Source organism: Misgurnus anguillicaudatus, chromosome 1 (genome assembly GCF_027580225.2).
Source record: "Misgurnus anguillicaudatus chromosome 1, ASM2758022v2, whole genome shotgun sequence".
Taxonomy (NCBI): Eukaryota; Metazoa; Chordata; class Actinopteri; order Cypriniformes; family Cobitidae; genus Misgurnus; species Misgurnus anguillicaudatus.
Window position 1 is genome coordinate 4,089,966 of NC_073337.2, and position 24,244 is coordinate 4,114,209.

Below are 24,244 nucleotides of genomic sequence, written 5' to 3' on the forward strand. Positions count from 1 at the left end.
TCATTGGATGATTCACACATCTGAAACATACTGGATTCGACTTGTGATCAACACAAAGGTAAAAAGTCATGTTTATTTTTGCATTTGTTATCTGGAATTTGTCATTTGTCATTCAAATGGCCACAACTTCTCCAAATCGTATCAGATTTTTATGTGTTATACATCGTTGGAAAGCTTAGAAACTGCACTTTCAGAATTTGCGAATAACTCAAAATGCCCCAGATCCGAGTTGTGTCCCTACTTTCCGTGACTGGTCACATATTTTTATTTTTCTGCAAAAATGATGAGCGTTTTGTTAGATAAAACCCTTATTCCACGGTTGGGATTATTTAGAGCGCTTTAAAGCTGCATTGAAACTGCAAGTTGGACCATCAAACTGTTGTGTTCAATTGAAGTCCACTATATATGAAGAAAAAACCTGGATTGACAGACATAAACATCTTGGATGACATGTACTGTACAAAATTGCAGCAGTCAATTCAACCTCAAGTTTTGGCTTGTGAAAAGTTGACATAACTCAAAAATCAAGTTGAAATTGTTTAACTTAATTTTTTAAGAATATATGTTCATTTAAGTAATTTTTCTTATGAAAGTGGACTAATGTTTTAACAGAAAATGTGGTTAAGAATATGTTAAACAATAAAATAGACTGCTCTATAAGTGTGTGTTTTATGTGTGTGACCCAGCTGAATCCATAAACACAGGCTGCTATTACTCAAACCCAAAGCACATTGTTATATGGGGTGTGCTTCAGAGATGTGTTCTCAGACATAGTCATCCTACACATTATAAAGGTTTTTTATAAAAATATATGCATGCAAAATGAAAAATGTGTCAGGAGAGACAAAAAACTATTTGCATTTTGACATAATAAGGATTTTGTTATGTATTGTACCTTGTGAACGATGAGCTCGTGGGTGCCGTCGGGCAGAGTCCGCCCGTCCTCCTGCATGAGAGGGACGAACGAGAATCCAAAAAGCTTTTTTTCTCCTTTGTCTTTCGCTGGAAAACACAAACACTGCTTATCACACCCAGAACCCATTTTAAACCACAAAACACAACTCAACAATTTTGACTCCATAGCTAAACATTAGGATTTGTTGATGAATTTTAGGCCACTAAGCAACTTCTTATTGCTTTTCACCAGAGATTATTGTGTGTAATTGCTGTGTTTATGTGTTTGACTTGCCCATGTAAATTAGATCTCTAAAGAGGCTAAACAACTCTGTTATGTTAAGTGTATAAAACTTATGCAATGTAGTACAGCATAAACAACATGTTTCTCAGCATTGACGCTGGTCTTACTAGAACAGTGGCGGAACTCAAAACGGACGTGCGAGCCCCGGAAGATGTCGACAGGGATGGGCAACTTGATTAGCTCCGCCCACCGGGGACTGTTGTTGTGGTAAAGCACGAAGGTGTGATACTCGTCACCGCCCGGCTCGCCTGAGCCCACGGCTACGAAGCCCTGCATGGAGAACAGGAAGAAGCAATTGACACTTCAGTTACAAAAACCACAAACCTTTTACCAACCGCTCCCGAACTCTACCACTTGATAAAAAAAAACACACTATCGGAAAATCACAGTGTCATGACCTATGTCAGATTTTGAAGAGGTTGACATCGAAACATTTGGTTCAGTCAATCAATCAAATGACATTTATGCATTAACAGACGCTTTTACCCAACGTGACACAGTGGATTCAATGCATATTTAGACTGCAATAAATAAATTATATCACTTACTTTTAGGAATAGTTCACACAGAAATAACAAATCCTTAAAAGGACACTTTACTTTTTTTGAAAATATGCTCAATTTCCAGCTCCCCTAGACTTACACATTTGATTTTTACCGTTTTGGAATCCATTCAGCCGATCTCTGTGTCTGCCGGTACCACTTTTAGCATAGCTTAGCATAATCGATTAAATCTGATTAGACCATTAGCATCACGCTAAAAAATGACCAAAGAGTTTTGATATTTTTCCTATTTAAAACCATTATGGCATAATAATCAAGGACTTTGCTGCTGTACTGATAATAATAATGATATTACTCAGTGCCCGAAAATATTCCTCTGCTATGAAAAGTTACCAAGGGGACTATTTCAGGCGCTGTGAAATATCATTGCACATGCTACAGTCATGGTATGGCAGAAAAGTCCTTGATTATTACGCCAGAATGAGAGTATAGTTCCTAGCCATATCTGCATAGAAAATCATAACTTTTAATTTTCCGTCAGTCTTAGTTCACGATGTAACTACAGAAGAGTCAAGTTTTAAATAGGAAAAATATAACTCTTTGGTTATTTATGAGCGTGATGCTAATGGTCTAATCAGATTCAATGGATAATGCTAAGCTATGCTAAAAGTGGTAGCGCCAGCCCCGGAGATCAGCTGAATGGATTCCCAAACGGTAAAAATCAAATGTTTATTTTCAAAAAAGTCTCTCTTTAAAGCATGAAGTAAAGTTTGTTTTTTACGTGTACGTGAATGTAAGCACATGGTCGAATGCAAACGTTGTTTATTTGACTCGTACGTGTACAAAGGCATTCGACATTACGCATTTGCGACAAAATGCAATGCATCTCCTTGGCCACACATACTACATTATCCATGGGCTTATCGAAACATCTAATGTATCTCGCTTTCAAGGAAACGTTCTTCAAAGGACTCAGCCATGAATTGGGACACAGCTTTTGTCTATTCGATGAAACATGTTGCCATAGTTAGGTACCTGTCCCGGCGCTAACTTCTGGTCTGTGTTGGTTTATCGGATTGGCTAGTGGCTAAACTGACCTCTGGAACAAATACCTTATGGAAAATTAAAACGTTTCGAGACGGTGAGCATGGATCACCATTGTGTGAGGCAAGAATTCTGTAGCTAACATTGTATACATGGGTGATTCTCACGAAACCATTGAAACACCACGGCACTAATGATTTTAGCTTTAAAATGTGTAATATAGTAACATTAAAAAGCATCAGAATTAACACAATACCGTGTTCTACCTTGCACAATGTGTGATTTCAACATAAGAATTTATAATTGGAAATTTTATCTCATTTTCTGCTGAAATTCTCATTACCGCAATGTGTCCGGCTGTGTTTGAACTTTGAACATGCGTTATGTTGTAATTTAATCAAATTAACACAAAAATATGAAGAAAAAAATAAATGGATGTTTTGCTAGACTACTTTAGATGACAGAAAAAATATTTACTGAATATTCATGTATAATAATAATGAAGAAAAATTAGGAAAATGATGTGTCCATGCCTGATGTTCTCATCCTCCGCAACACTTTTTGAGAACAGTTAAAGCACACATACAGAATTTTAATAAAGTTTGATTTTGAGTGACCAAGCACATGGACCAGTTACTTCAAGATGGCTACCAGGCAAGATCATTTTTTTACAGTTAATTTGAAATATTGTCTTGTCAGAATGCTTACACGACATTTTGATTATCATTACCGCATCAGATGCTTATTAAATGTTAATTTAATTAATAGAAGCATAATACTTTGATTTTAAATGCATGTGCAGACTCTCCAAATTATGTTCTTTCAGGTTTGTCATGTCATTTTGAAAATATGTCAGTGTTGATGTTTTCTGACTGTTGCGGTAATGAGATTTTTTAGGACTAATTTTTTTAATTATGTTACAAAAAGTGTTAAATGATAAGTAAACGTTTTTAATTTAATGTTCCCATTTACTCCAGACTTTGCTTTTCAATGTCTGGTGGGAAAAAAAGTAAATTTAAGCAATTTTTACATTTTCATGCTTGACATTTTTAAAACCAAGTTTTCGTGAGAATCACCCACATTCATTTTACACAATAGCATTACCTCAGTGTAGCCGGTGGTGGTTATTGATTCTTTGCTAAACCTACCGGCAGTTAACTTTGTTTATGTTGTTTGCAGCTATAACTGTCTACTGAAAACAGTCCATTCATTTCAAAACACATGTCAAATTACACAGACATCCACTTTGGCTAAGGTTGCTCGAGCAATGACCTTGAGAATCTGTCCATCGGAATCCAACGCATAGATGGTGACCTCCACGTTTCTTGCGACACTCTTCCCGCCCTTTTCGAATTCGCCCTTTTCCAGTGTAATGTAGAGGTCGTTTCTCATCTCACCTTCGAAAGATGAACAAAAGAGAATTAAATTACAGCATCATCAGCATCAAGTCCATTAACAATAAACTAAACAGCTATACGTTTATGAAAACACTGATTGTGGACATGATCCTGCTTGGGGTTAAGTACTTGTATATACAGCACTGTTGATCTACTGTAGGTGACAATAAAGTTGTCCAGAATGGGCATTACTCTTGTTTTGTATAGGCCTTACATAAGTCGACACAAACTATTGTTAGTACAATACCAGAGGAAGCCCATCACATTCATTGATCAAGTTAACTGTTAGAAATGACATGCAAATGTAATAGTTCTGGGGCTTGGGAAACAGGGATGTGTTTGGGGTCAGGACAAACAAATATAAGGCCAGAGGTTGTACTAAAAGTAACATTGACCTCCATCCAAATGAAATGCATCGGATGGGCGTTGCAAACTGTCGAAATGGATAATAAAGGTGTGAGCGTGTAGACGTGCCTCACGCGTGGTTAAAAAGACGCATGTGTGTTTCGGTGTACATTTGTTAGCTTGTGTCATGAGTCATAGGATGCACCTGCTATGGACATTTTGCAATGCTTAACTTTTGATACGAGTCCACCTTACTTAAAACCCACACCTCCCCAATGTGCTGCATGCACGCTTTCAGTGTATCAAAGTCAAGCATTTTTTCTCATGATCACATCTAATACAACTCACAGGAAACAGGAAGTCTATTTCCTGACGTTGCATTTATTTAGTCTTGGAACAGAAAGTGCAAAAAAGGTTTATGCGTGCACAGGTGCATGGCCTGTCCTGTACAATATGCTTTTAAAACAGATGAATGGCGAGCTGTGTGGTGCAAATTAGTAAAAAGTGAATAAACAGCATTGTAGTGTTGCCAAACAAAGAGGACAAAGAGTTTCCGCAACCTCAGCCGCAGATCAAAGGAAGTGTGTGTTCCTGTGTGTGTGTAATGGGTTTGAGAGGTGTACACGTGTAGCCCCCGACGATTTTCAGGCGAAAGGCAGACTTCAAACCAGTAGTCATGCCAACTAATGGCCATATGACTGTTGCCGTGGCAACAATCAGATATATATATAAAGTTTATTGGAGATGAGAAACACATTTGGTGAATGGGAATGAATTAGAGTATTCGTACACACACGCGCACACACAATGAGAGAGAGAGATAGGTAGATAGAGAGAGAGAGAGAAAGAAGAGAGAGAGAGAGAGAGAGAGAGAGAGAGAGAGAGAGAGAGAGAGAGAGAGAGAGAGAGAGAGAGAGAGAGCATAAGCCACAGACAAACTAATAATAAATCAGGCAGCCTTAAGGCACGGTAATTGCCCATAATGGCACGATTATCCAAAGGAGGAGCTCACGCTTTTAAGCATCCGAGTCAATAACTGAAAGTCAAAGAGGAAAAACAATCTGAGATGCCAAACACAGACTGTACATCTGCGGCTGATGCATTCTGCACGTGTAATGCGTGTTTCACACTGTACGCTGCGAAATTGGCACACTTTCTCGTGTAGTGGAAGTGTTGTGTGCAGCATTTAGTGCAAATATGCTTATCTTCAATGGCACCAGCCATGAAGAGCCATGATTTTTTATGCCTTTGCCAATCTTACGCTACACAAGACAAGAATGGTTTAAAACAGCAGAGAGAAATCACATATTCAGTAACTTGATGCTGGACAAGAGGGATGTAACACCATCACACAACTATTTGCCATCCCCTAGCTATACAATATACTGTACAGGGTTGCAAACTCATCAGTGAGGAAAATAAGTATTTGAACACCCAGCTATTTTGCAAGTTCTCCCACTTAGAAATCATGGAGGGGTCTGAAATTGTCATCGTAGGTGCATGTCCACTGTGAGAGACATAATCTAAAAAAAAAATCCAGAAATATATGATTTTTAAACTATTTATTTGTATGATACAGCTGCAAATAAGTATTTGAACACCTGAGAAAGTCAATGTTAATATTTGGTACAGTAGCCTTTGTTTGCAATTACAGAGGTCAAACATTTCCTGTAGTTTTTCACCAGGTTTGCATATACTGCAGGAGGGATTTTGGCCCACTCCTCTCCTTGAGCTCCCTCCAAAGATTCTCTATTGGGTTTAGGTCTGGAGACTGTCTAGGCCACGCCAGAACCTTGATATGCTTCTTACAGAGCCACTCCTTGTTTATCCTTGCTGTGTGCTTCGGGTCATTGTCATGTTGGAAGACCCAGCCTCGACCCATCTTCAATGCTGTAACTGAGGGAAGGAGGTTGTTCCCCAAAATCTCGCAATACATGGCCCCAGTCATGCTCTTCTAAATACAGTGCAGTCGCCCTGTCCCATGTGCAGAAAAACACCCCCCAAGCATGATGCTACCACCCCCATGCTTCATAGTAGGGATGGTGTTCTTGGGATGGTACTCATCATTCTTCTTCCTCCAAACACGTTTAGTGGAATTATGACCAAAAAGATCTATTTTGGTCTTATCTGACCACATGACTTTCTCCCATGACTCCTCTGGATCCTCCAAACGGTCATTGGCAAACTTAAGACGGGCCTGGACATGTGCTGGTTTAAGCAGGGGAACCTTCCCGGCCATGCATGATTTCAAACCATGACAAAATTAGTGTATTACCAACAGTAACCTTGGAAACGGTGGTCCCAGCTCTTTTCAGGTCATTGACCAGCTCCTCTCGTGTAGTTCTGGGCTGATTTCTTACCTTTCTTAGGATCATTGAGACCCCACGAGGTGAGATCTTGCATGGAGCCCCAGTCCGAGGGAGATTGACAGTAATGTTTAGCTTCTTCCATTTTCTAATGATTGCTCCAACAGTGAACTTTTTTCACCAAGCTGCTTGGCAATTTCCCCGTAGCCCTTTCCAGCCTTGTGGAGGTGTACAATTTTGTCTCTAGTGTCTTTGGACAGCACTTTCGTCTTGACCATTTTAGTAGTTGGATTCTTACTGATTGTTTGTATGGGTGGACAGATGTCTTTACGCAGCTAACGACCTCAAATCTAATGTAGGAAAATAAATGGAGTGGAGGTGGCCATTTTAAAGGCAGACTAACAGGTCTTTGAGGGTCAGAATAGTAGCTGATAGACAGGTGTTCAAATACTTATTTGCAGCTGTATCATACAAATAAATAGTTTAAAAATCATATATTTCTGGATTTTTTTTAGATTATGTCTCTCACAGTGGACATGCACCTACGATGACAATGTGTCATTTGTTCAATTATTTTTAATGCAAAGATGACATTGTTTGTACATCATAACCAATACATCATAACTTGTCATAAATTTGTCATTAACATGACACAGGAGAATAATGATCAAACTTTAGAAACTACCTAGCTTTATGGTTTAACATTGCATTAAACTGTTAAAACCATGTCAAATAATTTTAAATACCTTGAAAAAACTAAATGTAACAAACACGTCAAAAGATTATACTTAACTTTTTGTATGTGCACAATATAAAAAAACTGACAACTAACAGAACTTGTTCTTCCTCACACAGAGGATTCTGAAATTTTCTGACATAGAAGAAAAATTCTAACAAAACATTTAATTAATTTAAGTTAATGTAATTAACTTTGCAGCAAAATGGACCTAATGCTGCATGGTTTTACCCATTATTGTACTGTTTTCATTTAATTTTAGGTGCATTAAAAATGACAAATGACACTTAATGACTCAATGAAGTCATAAACGTGCATAAAAATCCTTCATGTTTATAGTACGTAAAATAAAGTGTTAACCAGTACGTTTCACATGTACCCTAAACCAGTGGTTCTCAAACTCTTTTTGCATGCAGCCCCCTTGGGCATGGTGGCTCCCCCAAAGAAAATGTATGACATAAAACATTGTAAAACATAACCCGCCAAACTGGTTAGTGATTTGACATTGTTACTACAACAGCTGGACATTTCATAATTTCATTCACTGCGACCCTGTCGCTGATCCCCCTCAAACCCCATTTTCAGAATGACCTATTTTTGATCCAAAGTGGCAATTTTCACCCAAAAGGTGACAAGTTTGCACTCCTATATATAGTCAGTTTTCCCCAATATTGTGCAGTCCTAAATTCGAACCATGACCTTAACACTGTTAACACAATGCTGTACCAGCTAATGTTTGGGAATCCTTTAACAAAGAAACAAAAACACATTCAGACAGCATTAGGCTGGTTAAGGCCGACAAAAATGATCTTGTTGGAAAAGGAAATTACCAAGAATGACTGTGGGTAAACACATTTTATTTTACCTGGCATGATAACATCAGAGAAGCCCAGTTTTTTGGTGATGGATACTCCTCGTGTAAAGAGGACCATATATTCTCTCCTCAACTGTTCGATGTCACCATGTAGCAACTGAAGCGCCACCGCCAGACCTATTCATTATTAGAGAAAGAGAGCAGAAAATCAGCTAATTACAGATGATTATTCATTCACAGATTTAATGAATTGGCCTCTGCCCAATGGACTGACACCTGTAGGCATATAAATATTCACAGGTATTCACTAGAGAGCACATGAATATTCATTAAAAAGCTATGGTTATTATAATCTTCGCAAATGTGATGAATAAAGGTCATTTTTTAAATTCTTGGTTGTTTTGATGTCAAACGAGTCTAAAGGTCTAGCAGAAATTTAACACCGTTTCAAAAACTGTGGTTTGCATTTTGGTAAACCACAGTGTTTTCGTCCTCACACTCAGTTCTGCTTTTGTAACACCTCGCTTGTATCTGTGTGTAAATGTTTGCATAATGGAGAGAATGTTACCGTTATTGAGGTTAAGGTGAAAATTAGAAGGTATCTCACACTTTGTTACCTCACCTTTGGGATCAAAAACTTTAAGAAACTTCATTTAATTCATTCATTTATAAAGCACTGTTAAAACAACAGAATGTTGACCAAAGTGATGTACAGTAGTAAAATACTTCATAAAAGAAAACAAAAGATGAAATAAATCAATAAAAATGCTATAAACAAGACATCACCATACAGACACTTGAAAAAACGAACAACTCAACTCACTACAGACTGAAATGCAAGACGTAAAAATGAGCCTTTAGCCGACTTTTAAAAATGGTTAGCATTTTATATTTTCAGATTTGAATGCATTTTGATATTTAAGTAAAGTAAAAACATTTTACTAGAAATAGAAATGTTATCATAATTCAAAAGCAATACTGAAATACAGTAAATAAAATGGGGAAACTATTTAGGATTGGCTCCATATTCTGATTTAGAAATTCAATAAGCATTTTAAAACAAATCACCAATGTAACTCTGCTCCGTAACTACACTCCAAGAACATTTCACTTGAATTCAGTCTATTATCCTAATTATTATAATCTAACAAACTCATATGTAAGGGATAATGTAGATGCAGCCGGTAGTTATCTGGAAATAAGCCCCGACAGTGTGATCAGGACCCGACGCGAAGCGGAGAGTCTTGTATCACACTGAAGGGGCTTATTTACCCGATAACTACCGGCTGCCTCTACATTATCCCGCTTATTATACTGCTACTTGCCACATAACAAAAAAACTGGACATGAATATGAATTTGAAACATTTTATTGGCATATTAGTTTTAAATTAACATTTTTATCCTTCCGCGAAACTTTGCACAGATGCATAAAATGATCGTAATACCTTATTAAGATCCTCTGCTTCATACTTGTCTGTCTCCATTTTTTCTCTTTTAGCCAGTCTTTGAGAAGTTTTAATGCCCATTCTGTATTTTTTTGTGTGTTGGCTTCGTAGCTGTCATGCTCTATTTTGTCAAGTTTAGTCTCAGTAAGCTCTCTGTGTCTTGTCGTTGTTCGTTCTTCTATCCACTCTTTAAATGTTTTTTCCGTACATGTTAAAATTAATGTCAAAATGTTCCAGTGTTTGTCACAAGATGGCGCCAAACAGTAATCTTTGTTGGCGCGGAGGGATTTAAAAACATACAAGTAGTACCGGCTATGCGTTATTACTTTGGAGCGGTTATTATTTGAAAAGAACAAACCTGCAAATGTCTCAACTGACCAATCAGAATCAAGCATTCCAGAGAGCCGTGTAATAAGCCCTTATAACGCTGTTTTTTTATTTATTTATTCATTAATCTAACCATGGGCATACATTTCATCTAACAGTTGGGAGGGACAATAAACAAAAATTTACAGAAAAAATAACACAGACAAAGTTGTACTTGTAAGGATATGAGAACACACAAGAAATTCTTACTAATATTATTAATTTAGCATATAGGCCGTGCCTTTATCTTTCTTCTCAAAGTTTCTCTCTAGTTTAATGACTAAACTGACCATAAAAAAAAAAAAAATTTATTGCAGTGTTGTCAATTACAATTAAGCCACACAAATACAATGACATTTGTACTTGACTTTAAAGGGGGGGGGGGGGGGTTCATGCGTTCTGACTTATTAACATCGTTTAAGAGTTGGATTCCTCATGCTAAACATAGGCAAAGTGATAAAAAGCACTTCAATGTGTGAAGGAGTATTCTTTCGCCAAGGTTTGTACAAGTTTCGGAAAGCTTTTTCGAAAATGAAAGATTAATACGTCCTTATATGGGCACCCGAAATAGTGCACATACACACCAACCAGGAGCTGACACAAAATCAATGTCACCAGAGAAGTGTGTTGTTGTTGTTTGGAAAATTTAAGCTTGTTCAGCTTCCCCAAAAAAACTGCATTATGGAAACAATGGATGTAGTTTGTTTATCTGTCTTAGCAGTGGAGTTGTGCGTGTGTTTGTTTATTGGTGGATTTTGTTGAAATGGGGTGGTCACAACCGGGTCATGAATCGCAGGCGGTAAGTAAAACTGCATCAAATGTCTGTGTTTTTTTGGCAGTCGGCGAGTAAGTGCTGTAGAATGTAAAAGACACAAACATGTAGTGAATCACAAGTTATCCAAAGACAGTGGGATAATGTTTTGTGTGTGTTGCTTGCTCGTGACTGGCTCTGCCCATGGTGCCCCTCGAGGGGCTTAGATTTATTCTGAAAGAATTGGTACAGCTGATCTGTCTTTTAAAAATCTGATAAAACTAAATATATGAAGGATGTAATACAACTCTATAGATGCTTTCACCGGACACACAAATGGTTTAGCGCCTGGACAGAACTTCCGGCCTCTGTTTGATTAATGATCTGACTACATGCTAAACTGAACTCTGGGACAAATACCTTGTTGAAAATAACAAATGTATTGGTTTCCTAAAGACGAGGGGAGATGGCGATCATGGATCACCGCTATGTGAAGGGAAGTTTGGCAGCTGATCTGTAGTAAAGATTGCATACATTATATAATACACATTTAACACAGTAACATTAGCTCAGTGTAGTTTTAGCTTTAGCTATTTGAACTAAGGTAATCTATGTGTTGTTTATTTTGCTTGTTATCAAAAATAAACTACTTTAAAGGACTCCGGTTTACTGGATATTACGTTTGTTTCAAGAAAGCCGTTTATGTTGTTACTGCTAAAACCGTCTATAGGTACTCAAGATTAACATGAGATAAGCAGAAACAGCGTGTGTTGTGTGAGCTTTAAATATAATGGCTGTTAGCAAGGTAACGTTATAATAGCTAACATAGCGGACTCTGTTGAATACATTAGTTATAATAATTTTTTGTCATGACAAATTTAATAAATCTGATATTTAAAGTAAAAAATAGACAATTTTACAACTACTGAGGAACTTCTTTCTCTTATTTGTTCTTGTCCTGTTTGAGTTTGTATTAATTTGACTACTTTTACAATTAAGTATTTATGATTATATAACTTGCAATACACAGCATGGTTTTGAATGATATTTTAAGTGGGGACAACCCTCAGATGGGATAGGTCAAGAACCCCCTAACACCCCCCCCCCCCACCCGTGATTTCTGCCTATGAATGTAACTGAACTAGCTTAGTTTATGAGTGTGCATTATGATAAGGATGTAATCTTATTTCTAAAACTTGTGCCAGCATTTAATATGGTTATATCTGTCATCTACCACAATTCATAAATTTGGATGAAGCTTTTCAGGGGGAATTTTAGCTGAAATGATAACAATCTTGTCACTTAATCATAACAGACGCAGTTACATCACCATCAAACAGAAAATGCAGAAATCACACAAGGCTAAAGATCTTTCATACGACTTCTGTGCTCCTGGATAAGTTTATCATCATTTTTGTATTTCTCCAGCTGTTAAAAACATCAAGAGTTCAAATTCAAGGCTGAAATTTAATAGCAAGCATACTTATTTGCTACCCTGAGGATCTTTCCATTCGTCTTCACATCTAGAGATATTAACTGTGTTTCTTTGAGAGATGAGCGTCTTTGAATGTCTGATATGTTGGTAAGTTGCTTAAACATGTATTATGCTAAAATATTGAAATATATATGATATTTAATTTAAGGAACCCTTTGTAATGCTTAAACAACGTTAGTCTAGGTTTTTCACTAGCCCTATCATTTTTCAAAATCTGTGTAAAAGCAAATTATCCCCGACAAGCTGCTAAACATTTGAGCAAATGTAAATGATCATTATAATATGCTCAGCAGTGGGAACTACATGATTTCTAGTTCTGCTTTGACAAGTAGATTAACATCAAGATGGTGTGTGTTTTCTCACCCGTGTTGGACCCTGAGAGGTTGTATCGAGAGTTGACTTTCTTAATGATGTTGTCGTGAATTTGGCTCCATTCGCTCTCTGTATTGCAACTGCAAGCAACACAAAACAACAGCGCAGAATCAGATAACTACTTAATCACAGGATGACACAAAGAAGCACAATGATATTAACACACCACAGCGCTGATAGACCAACAAAAGGTTGAAGTGAGGTCAATAGGTCTGCCATCTAATGAAAGTTGGTCATACTACTCTATCAAAAAAACTGATTTTATACTCCAGAGACATGAAGTTTGTTTGAAGATTCACTGTTTTTGTACATTTTAGGTGTCAGTCCTTGAAGTAAAAAGATTCAATTAGTCCCTAAGATCTAATAAAATTTATGCTTCCAGTCCAGTAGCAGAATATACAGAAATATTGCATATTGCACATATATATGTGTATGTGTATGTGTATGTGTATGTATGTAGGTATACACACACACACACACACACACACACACACACACACACACACACACACACACACACACACATATATATATACACACATATATACACAAATGTGTGACCCTCGAACACAAAACCAGTCTTAAGGGTGGATTTTTTTCCAAACGGATTTATATATCACCTTAAAGCTAAATAAATAAGCTTTCCTTTGATGTTTGTTAGGATATGACAATATTTGGCTAAGATATAACATATTTAACACAGATTTGAAAATCTGTAATCTGAGGGTGCAAAAAAGAATTAAAATATTGAGAAAATTACCTTTAAAATTGTCTAAATGAAGTCCTCAGCAACACATATTACTAATGATAAATACACTCTTGATATATTTACGGTAGGGGATTTTTTAAAAAATCTTCATGGAACATCATCTTTATTAAAATAGTTTATAAAGGTTGAAATTTTGATATTTTTCTTACAAAATCACATCGATTACCCACATTAACTCTTACTTTATTAACCTCTTGGAGCCATGAGGATTACATTCTGTGCATTCATAAATGTATTTTGGGGTGGTTAAAGTCGGAAATTGTTCCCTGATCCCGGTTTCTAACATTGGAAAAGCAAGCTTGGAAAAGCAAGGACATTTACTAAAATAACTGAGTAAATCATGGGGTAATTTTGATATTTGGCTGGAGTATACCTTAAATATCCTAACAATTGGCATAAATGTTTTTTTATTGTATTGTTGGCTATTGCTACAAATATACCGGTGCTACTTATGACTGGTTTTGTGGTCCAGGGTCACATATGCAAAATGAATTTAGCAAGGGTTTGCAATAACCAAATGTTTTTTTTAAACTTTAAAGGGGACATTTCACAAGACTTTTTTAAAATGTAAAATAAACATTTGGTGTCCCCAGAGTACGTATGTGAAGTTCTAGCTCAAAATACCATATAGATTATTTATTATAGCATGTTAAAATCGCCACTTTGTAGGAGTGCAGTTTAAAATGCAAATGAGCTAATCTCTGTACTAAATGACACGGCCGTGTAGATTAAGGGGTGGTATTATCCCCTTCTGACATCACAAGTGCACCCAAATTTCAATGATCTATTTTTTCACATGCTTGCAGAGAATGGTTTACCAAAATTAAGTTACTGGGTTGATCTATAGGTTGATAAAAGCACCGGGGACCCAATGATGACACTTAAACATGGAAAAAGTCAGATTTTCATGTTATGTCCCCTTTTAAAATGTATGTATAGTCTAGGACTAGGTTTTAGGTGGATGCACATAGAGAGACTGTGTCTTAAACATGGACGTTGGTCACATCATTTTTAGTTTTATAAAACTAATTGAATATAGTTGAATATTTTTTCATCGTATAGCATATTGTACTGTATATTCCATTATTAAGCAAGCTATGACATTTCACACTTTTCTTCATTGCCGTGCAGCACTAGTTACTAGGCAACCTAAAGATTCTGACCAATCATTGAAAAAGAATTCGAAACCAGTCAGCCTAGGTAGAGTTGACATAACAGTACTGGCGTGTATGCAATGTGTATGAGTGTGTGTTCGAGGTGACTTACGCATAAACCTTCAGCAGGTGGTCATCTTTCGAGTCAGCAGTGAGGAGATCAGCGATGCTGACCACTGCACAGCCGTACGGACGTCGATATTGCACGCTACATGTGTTTTTCTTCTCTCCTGCACCCATTCTCCCTACACACATACACAACTTAGTATTTATCAGATATGAGCTTAAATAGTTTGTTGAAGAGTAATCTCATCTGTAGATGTTGTACCGATTCTAATGATGTGTACCACAATATACACGTCTTTCCTGAGGTCTCCACTTCCAAGATCCTAAATGAAATATAAAACATTATAAACAACGACAGCACTGTACCACTGTGTTATTACTGCAAAAGAGACTTAACATCAACTCACCACAAAAAGTGTGCATTGTCTCTCTGACTTGTCAGGAGACTTGGGCAGACCATTTTTATTGAGTTTTACAAAGAACCTTTCACTGCAATACAAAATGGAGAGAGAGAGAGAGAGAGAGAGAGAAAGAGAGAGAGAGATTAGATTTACATTTATTCATTTAGCAGACATTCATTAATTTTGGGTACTGAGTTATTAGATTCACAAATGCCATTTAAAAATGTAGAACCTATTAAACATGAATCTCATTTTTATTTCATCTTTTTTTAACTCCTTTGAATATTACTGTAAAATGCATTTTGATATTAATTAACTCGTTTATTGTATCAGATGCTGAGATGTTTTGTGTGTGACATGCTAACAGCATTACTGTACCATAGCACAAACACAGTACATCATGAAAGGTTTGGTTGAACCCCAAAATAGGTGATTCCTTTGCTGTCGTCAGTTGATGGATTTCCATAACTCTGATTTTATGTGCATTTTAAAGTATGGCATAAGAAACGAGTGATGGAAATGCAAAATGTTTTGCCAATTTGCCAATTGTTTTTTACATTGGCTTGTGGTGGTTTCTGACTTTTGCGAAAAAGAATACATGCTAATAATGGGTGATGGAAACGCATTTGCCGAATAAATTCTGACGTAGCGAACATTAAACCCCCATCAGCTGACATCAGTCCCTTTCACACATACAGTCTTTACTGGTAATTTACTGGTAAATTGCCGTTAACATGTCATGTGTGAACAGAACCTTTCCGGTAAATCAGTGCTCCCAATTTACCAGTAAGACAGGTTGTAAGATTACCAGTAATTAACCGGTAAGCGCTGTGTGTGAACTAAAATTATAGGATTACCGGCATTTAGAACGGACGACGTCAGACCGTGCTGACAGCTTCAGGCCAATCATAGCGTTTTAATACAGATGACGCGTTTACCCCCGCAGTGTTCACTGACGTTTCCACACACATATGCTGCTTGAAAGTTGAGCACACCTGAAGTTTACGTCCACATTTCTTCACTAAAGTTGTATAAAACAGCTTACTGCTGAATTGCTGACGTCCTTAGCACACCCTCTGTGAAGCCTAAAGTGCAAACTGTTGTTAAAAACGCATTTTCGGTTTGACGTCGTCTCATTCAATGTTGTTTGGTCATGAGCAACTTCGCGACTGTTTACCACAGACGTGAAAACAACAAAATATGGGGCGTGGATATGAACGACGTGGATTGTTTACAAATACAACACTGAGCTCGCCGCGCGCCACAGGTACTTCTGCTTTCTAAACGAATTACCGGTATTTTGATACTGATGTGTGAATGATGTCTTACTGGTAAAATAACGGAACGCCACTGCTTGTGTGAACAGCACATTTTGTATTTACTGGTAAATTCATTCTGGTAAATTCATGGTAATTTACCAAAATTACTGTGTGAAAGAGGCTATCGTCTTTCCAGGGCTCAATGCAAATAATTTTATATACTGTCCTGGTCGGGCCAGTGGTTCAGATTTTCAAATGCCCTGCCAAAATTTTCACTGGCCCCACCAAAAAAAAAAAAAAACATATTTAAAGGTGGTGTGCGTGCAGATTTTAGCGGCATCTAGTGGTGAGATTGCAACCAACAGCTCCCCCCCAAATTTTAAAACGCATATGGTAGCCACCAAAGGGCAAACATGTCTCTGCCTTAAGACAACGTAGGAACGAAACGCCCTCTGTAGAGCAGTTTGTCCGTTTAGGGCTACTGTAGAAACATGACCGTGACCTTTATGTAAGAGGACCTGTGGTCTACATTTGATTTTTACCGATTTGAAATCCATTCAGCTGATCTCCAGTTCTGGCGCTAGCACTTTTAGCATAGCTTAGCATAATCCATTGAATCTGATTAGACCATTAGCATAGCGCTAAAAATAACCAAAGAGTGTTGATATTTTTTTCTATTTAAAACTTGACTCTTCTGTAGTTACATCGTGTACTAAAACCGACGGAAAATTAAAGTTGCGATTTCCTAGGTAAGGACTATACTTTCATTCTGGCATAATAATCAAGGACTTTGCTGCTGTAACATGGCTCCAGTAGGCGCAATGATATTATGGAGTGCCCTGCCATTGAAAGTTACAAAGGGGACTACTTGCGGCTGCTGCACTAAAAGTGGTACCGCCAGACCCGGAGATTGGCTGAATGGATTCCAAAACTTTAAAAATCTAATATTTAACTCTAGGGGAGCTGGAAAATGAGAATATTTCCAAAAAAAGTGGATGTGTCCCTTTAAGACAGTTGGCAATTTTAAATGTAAACTCTAATTCTGAAATATTCTCATCAGTGTCAATAGTTTCAGGTATATCAGGATAAACTGTGCACAGAAATGAACTCATATCAAATGAATCTTGTTGTAAGGAAGATAATAAACCAATATGAATAAAACAGTGTTATTAATATGCTATGTTGATATGTCTCTCGATGGGCTTAAAATGCTCTTTATTCATACCGCTTGCCATTAAGTTCAGTGGACCAGATGAAGGGTTATCAGCAGTAATGGACAGCAGCGCGTTAGAAGGAATGCGTTACTGTAATCCGATTACTTTTTTCAAGTAACGAGTAAAGTAAGGGATTACAAATGCAAAAACAGTAATTAGATTACTGTTACTTCCCCGTAAGCAGGCTGTGTTACTGCGCTATTTAACCTTGATTTTGTTTCGTGAGACTCTCGTGTTGTGACGCGAGTCAAGTGACAATGACGTATGAGCGCCGCGCCGTCAGTCCGTGCAGTGTTGAACATGAAAAGACAACATGGAGCGCGGAAGAGAACAAGACTATGCAGGTTTAATGCTTGGAAGTACCGAAATTACTTTGAGATTAACTCAGTTAAAGGTGACAAAAACCAGCTGACGTAACACGGAACAAACGCAACAGTGTCCACCACAACCAATAAGGTATGAGTAACCTTATGACATTGCTGAGAAGTTAATGTCTGCAAAGCTTAAAATGCATCTTGATGGTAACATTGCATACAAATACATACAGACAAACGGCCACAGGCAAAAAATATATTTTAGTCAATGAGGGCGAGTTACTGGCCCGAATGTCTCTCACACTGGCCCCAGGCTGGGGAGTCCTTTATTGTATGTTGAGCCCTGCTTCACCATATATGGGGCTCAACGTTGTCGTAATGCCCTTGCTGCTAGTGCCGGCATCATAAATGCTGCATTTCTTCTTCTGTACACAGCATTTAGTTTGGCAATCGCAAGCTGCACAGCTAGTAAATTTATAACTTGTCCAATAGTAAAGAATTGCAGTCCTATCTCCAGTTTCTAAGTATCCTTTGCTTTTTTTTACTGTTGGTTACCAATACCACCATCAATCGCTTGAGCAACTTGATGGAAACGCACATCATTTGAATGTGTTTTTTGCTAATTTTGATAAGATTCACTTTAGGTTTGAATGAAAACCCAGCTATTGTGCCCTTGAGCTAAACATTTTATTCCAATTCACTTCAGGGTCAATGTCCTTGCTGAAAGACGCTTAGACGGAGACAAAGAGAGGTGGTTGAGGACACATGATAGACAGTCCTTCACCCATCAACCTCATCATCAGGTACACGACTCTCACTGCTTTCTCATTAGAGTAAAAAACCTAAAATGTTTTCAAAATTTAACAATAGCTTATAGTTCAGACACGGACAAAAGCATGAAATTGGACAGGTCCTATCTAATACACACTCATGCCTGAACAGCACGTAATTAATTCAGTATTGTTAAAATCCCAGCATCCCGTCAGCAGATGCAGAAACACAAAGCTTGGCCTTTGACACGCAGCTGCACGGCTGCAAATAGGCATCTGTGGACGCTGGGATATTCCTCTCAGCATCCTATATCACTGCCTTGTTTCATTTACACAACACAAACTCCGGAGGCTTTCTTTCCTCGCACCCGGCACATCTGAGAGAATTTGATATTTCCTCCCTTGATGCCGGAAATCATAACATGACAAGTTAAAATGCGACACAGATACAACCCCTTCCCTCCGGACACGGCTAAATAAATCGACACGGTCGAGAAAAGTGATACCCGTACGTCTGGGCGGATAAATTAACTGTGCCACAGAATGGTCCCTTGGGAATAGAAGAGTGTCAATCAACAGTCTGTATGCAGCCTGTGTTTTTCATAAAGAGAAAGACAGACTCTCTTGTTCTCCCACGAGTAGGCACACAAATAGCAGCGCTATTTGTGTAAATAAATAAAAGAAAATAAATACAAACATTGTCTATTTGGGACAACCATGATCCACGCTGGATTAAATAGACATAAATGAGCCACACTTGACTAATAAGGAATCACTTGTAATGGGAATATTGATAGAAATTAAGTAAAATCATACAAGACACATGGCAGTTGTTTCGCTTGGAGTTTACATCCCAAGAACTAGCTAGCATTCTTCTTATCTCTGAACTTAAACGGTGACAGGAATTATTAGCATAGTGGTGCACCACAACTTATTTTTTGCTAAAGTTTGCATATGGTGGTATATTCTTAATGACACCTTTCCTAAAATGATGTCCTTTTATATTCCTAAAATAGGAAATATCCCAATATATCACCTAGCTTCACAGTATTGCAACAAATTGCATCGCGACCCCTGCATTGTGATGCGTATCGTATCGTGAGATTCTTGCCGATACCGTTCACGATAATACCGGTATCATTTTTTACATGATAAAAATGTCATATCATGATATCAGTGATATAGTGACGTATGATGCATTTACGTTCCCTAACGCGCACAGCAACAACACCTGAAAGCAACAGCAGCGAGTGGGAGATACTAGCAGCGGGTGATGTGCGGCCAAAAAGTAAACTAATTACTCAACCAAGCATCGCTGTGCAAATTACTTTAGTTACTGTTAAACTGAAGTGTTAAGGAGTTGTGTTACTGTATATAGGGAAAACACTGTACCACTGTGATGACAGTAACTTACTTTACTGACTGAATCTAAATCCAAATGTTACACAAATGTTCACATTTTTGTTGCACTGATGCACGTTTACTTAATATTTAATTAGACAGATGCATCTTTTCTATTCATTTTCCATTAAATTATGTGATCTGATGAGTTTAAAGCTATGTTTTACCCTGTTTCTTCAGCGAGTGCCCGAGCGCATCGTCCACTCCTGGGTCCTAAAGTACATCCAGTTTCTCACAACATACAGACTATAGACACAGACAGATGACTTGCCAATTTCTTCTGTGTTTATATGAAAATCTGATTTATTCACTTGTTTTGGATGAACATTTATCTCACAACCCCAAATGTGCCATGATTAATGTTAATGTTGTTTATTTGATGTTTATGCGAACAAAAGTGCACGTACATGTAAAATAATGTTAAAATTAACATTTTAAATTGTTAGCTAATGACTTAAGTTACTGGGATCTGTGAAAATCTGTGGTAGTGTCATAGTGATGTAAAAATGTTTATACCATTTCATCTCTAGTTTGTACTTTGTTTACATTTGACTCGTGCTGTGTGATCGTGTCACTACTTTAACTTATGACAATGGATTTAAACTTCAAATTAGGTAGTGTGTCATCAATGACAGCTCATTGGATGGAAATTGCCCTTCCTTTTCCATATTTTTTATACCGTCATAAATATCATTACAGCAAAAATATTATGATATAATTTTGAGGCTGTATTGCCCACCCCTAATACACATCCTAATTTAAATAGGACTGAGCTATATTGACCAAAATTCATGTCTCGGTAATGTTAAGAAATATATGATCAATATCTCTTTATTTAAGTGGAATTAATGTGAGATGTCACAAACAATTTAAACAGAATTTAATGTAAATAAAATTCAAGGACAGGGTTTACCTCCCTGCTTGAAAATATACAGCATGCGAGCTTACATCTGACCTGACATTTCCGAAAGATCCTGCTGCAAAAAAGGAAGGTCATATCAGGCCATACCAATATAGACGCTGGGAAAAACTACGATGTATATTAACAGAACAGATATAATGGGAATGGGAAAAGTAATTTTTGGAAAAGGTGAGATTACACAGACTTCCTAATGTGACACATCGATGACATATGTGACCCTGTCTGTCAAAGCCAGTCTAAAGTGTCATAAACTAATTATGAGGACCATTGAAGTTTGATTTTACTAACAAATTTCAATCTTTGACATGACCTCACTTAGTCAATTCAAAGAGATCAAGTTTATATTTTCACAATTGTATGTAAAAAATGTAAATAATTAAAAATGTATGCGATCAAAAAAAAAAAGATTCTACGAATTAATTATTTATGCATAAAATTTACATTACTAAAAAAAATAATGACACTTATTTCAAACTTTTAACCAAAAGTCTCCCAGCCTATGTCTATGATGAATCAAGCAGCAAAAACACCCGAGCAACAAACACTGAGAGACAATGTGAGCAAACAAAACTGAGCAGCTGTCAAGACTGTTGGAGTCTGTAATTAACCATTAGATGAGATAAAAATGCAAACGCACAAACAAAACACAGCCGCCAACCGCAGGTGTTTCTTCCAGGCGAAAATCATTTGTTTGTCTTCCAAAAGCTGTTTGTCTGAAAACAGCCAAAAACTAATTTAGCTGAAATACTAAGGGCATTTTCAGACCTTTGCTTTGTTTTGCAACAGGAATTGAATTGTTGTACGGTTGCATTTTCTTCTAGTTTCAGTTCCCTTTCACATGGCAAGAGAGCATTTGTTTTATTATTCTGCTCATTACAGTCATCCATTAGTCCTGGTTCTTACGTGGATTTTACTGTAGCTATCATTATATTATTTATTCATACTGAACGCCCATCGTTCTACAGTTCATGTCTTTAAAAGGCTCACAAGCACCTTTTAAACAGTTTTTTGTATGTTTTGTATAGACAGTTTCAGCAGTAACAACATAAACAAGCGGCTTTCGTGGTCAACACGTAACTTCCAGTAAATTCCGCTAAGAATAAATAACAACGAAGTACTTTAAACGTTGTTTATTTATATGACACGCAAAATAAACAACACGTAGATTAAACAAAAACATTTGTTATTTTCGACAAGGTATTTGTTCAAGAGTTCAGTTTAGCAACTTGTCAGGCCATTAAAAAAACCCTGAAACCGTAAGTAAAGTTCGGACCAGATGCGTATCGCATCACCGCACCGATGAAACCGTCTATATAAAGTATGTTCATCTAACCATATTTCACTTTGTCTGCACCACGCTAATAAAAGATTCATCCTGAAACCATCAGCAAAACAAACACTGCTGCTTTTCACACAACATGCGCAGTTAAGCATCATATACAGTACAGCCTGCTTCTTTGGTCCATTGGCTTAAATTTCTTTTCACTGTAAAGGTTAGAGCTGGGCAAAAAAATAAATGCATGTCTCTTCAGTAAAACCGGTTGATTTCAGATGGAGCAGCATTTACTCCACAGAGCCGTATTTCAACGAGAAGCTAGCAAAATCGCATTCATAATCGCGAAAAATCGCCTCCGATAATGTATGCGGTTTTGCTAGCTTCTCGGTAAAATACGGCTCTGTGTAGTAAATGCAGCTCCATTTGAAAGCAGGTGATGACGATTTATCACCGAACCGGCTTTACTGATGAGATACGCATGAGAATCGGAGGCGATTTTTTTGCCCAGCTCTAATAAAGATATAGCGCTGTTTTTACGCATACGCAAAGGTCCACGTACAGTACACGTGATGCAAAGTTCGTTATTAGAATAGTACGCACACCGCTAGATTTTTGTAACCACGCATACTTTGTACGAGTAGGAGGCTGTTTACACTTGGCATTAACATGCGTTTTCATCGAACGGATCACAAGTGGACGACGTTAATGCCAGGTGTAAACGGTGGTAAACACGTTTTGAGCTTGTCCACTTTCAACCACATTCATAGGGAGTCAAAAACCCTTTCGATCGGATTGATTTTGTATTGTAAACGCACATGTGGTTGAATGTGCCACACGCGACTGCCTTCTTTCCGCCCATTTATCTAATCTGAGGTACTGAACACAATGTTTTACGTTTTTTCTAAAGCGGCTTATCTCTGCAGTTTTATATTGCAAGCGTGTGAAAATTGCGCGATCCTATTTCATCAATTGCGCTGAAAATTCAGAGAAAGCTCTAACATATACATGGACAAAACACTGTGCAGCATGTTTACTTGGTAAACAAGCAGTGGACTCTGACATAATATTAGTTTGCGTCCATATAAACTCGTCAATACTCCTGCTCGCATTTAAATGACAGCAGACAGACTCGCCCACCGTCTCACAGACCGCCCCCTCAAAGGATTCAGGACAGAAGTGGTCGAAAGTGGAGAAAAGAAACGGATTTAAATACCAGGTGTAAACGTGATGTGTCTCACTCATCCACTTGTGATCGGATCGATGAAAACACATCTTAATACCAAGTGTAAACAGCCCCTAGGTCGCGCATGCGTGTACACTGTAAAAGGTAAAAGTTGGATCAACCTTAAAACTTACTTTAATTGGTAACGCCTAAAAATTTATGTTTTCCCCAGAAATTTTTTACTTTAAATAATTTTTATTTTTTAAAAACATTTAAATATTTTAGGTGCTATAAACGGAAGTCATTTTTTTTAGAATTTTTTTTTAATGTTGACCCAACTTAGATTTTTTAGTGTATAGAAGAATGTAGTATGTAGCCAAAGAGATGTATTGCATTTTGCTAACGTCTGTGTAGACGTACGAGTCAAATCAACAAAGCTTTCAACCGTGTGCATCCGTTCACGTACACCTACAAAAAACAGATTGTACTCCGCCCCAAGAGTTAGTTTCAAGCAGTCTTTTTTTGGTGAACAATTTTTTGGTGCAGATCTGAGCCCGATTGCTGTGTAAACAAATCTTACTAAAGGAAAAAATCTTCCAAGTTCGGTAAAAACCAGTCATGATAGCAACTGTAAATTTTTACAAACTTAAGCTTTATCCATAGCGACATTCCAGTATAAAGCTAAATAAATCATACGTTTATTTTCTAATAATCACTTTCATGTGTGATGAATGGTGAGAGATTCACTTCAGTCAGTAAAGA

The 24,244-nt window shown here is 37.3% G+C and overlaps 1 protein-coding gene across 6 annotated transcripts in view; it reads right to left on the bottom strand.

The window, feature by feature from the left end:
- Window positions 1-24,244, bottom strand: part of dock4b (dedicator of cytokinesis 4b) — a 134,299-nt gene that overhangs the window by 56,076 nt on the left and 53,979 nt on the right. For all 6 annotated transcript variants that reach the window (XM_073853936.1, XM_073853876.1, XM_073853978.1 and 3 more), the window contains 8 exons: window positions 15,171-15,252; window positions 15,026-15,086; window positions 14,810-14,942; window positions 12,766-12,854; window positions 8,395-8,520; window positions 4,018-4,142; window positions 1,306-1,468; window positions 896-1,002 (listed from right to left, as the gene is read on the bottom strand). In XM_073853936.1, coding sequence (XP_073710037.1) covers window positions 896-1,002; window positions 1,306-1,468; window positions 4,018-4,142; window positions 8,395-8,520; window positions 12,766-12,854; window positions 14,810-14,942; window positions 15,026-15,086; window positions 15,171-15,252 — 886 coding nt within the window. The remainder of the gene's footprint in view (window positions 1-895; window positions 1,003-1,305; window positions 1,469-4,017; window positions 4,143-8,394; window positions 8,521-12,765; window positions 12,855-14,809; window positions 14,943-15,025; window positions 15,087-15,170; window positions 15,253-24,244) is intronic.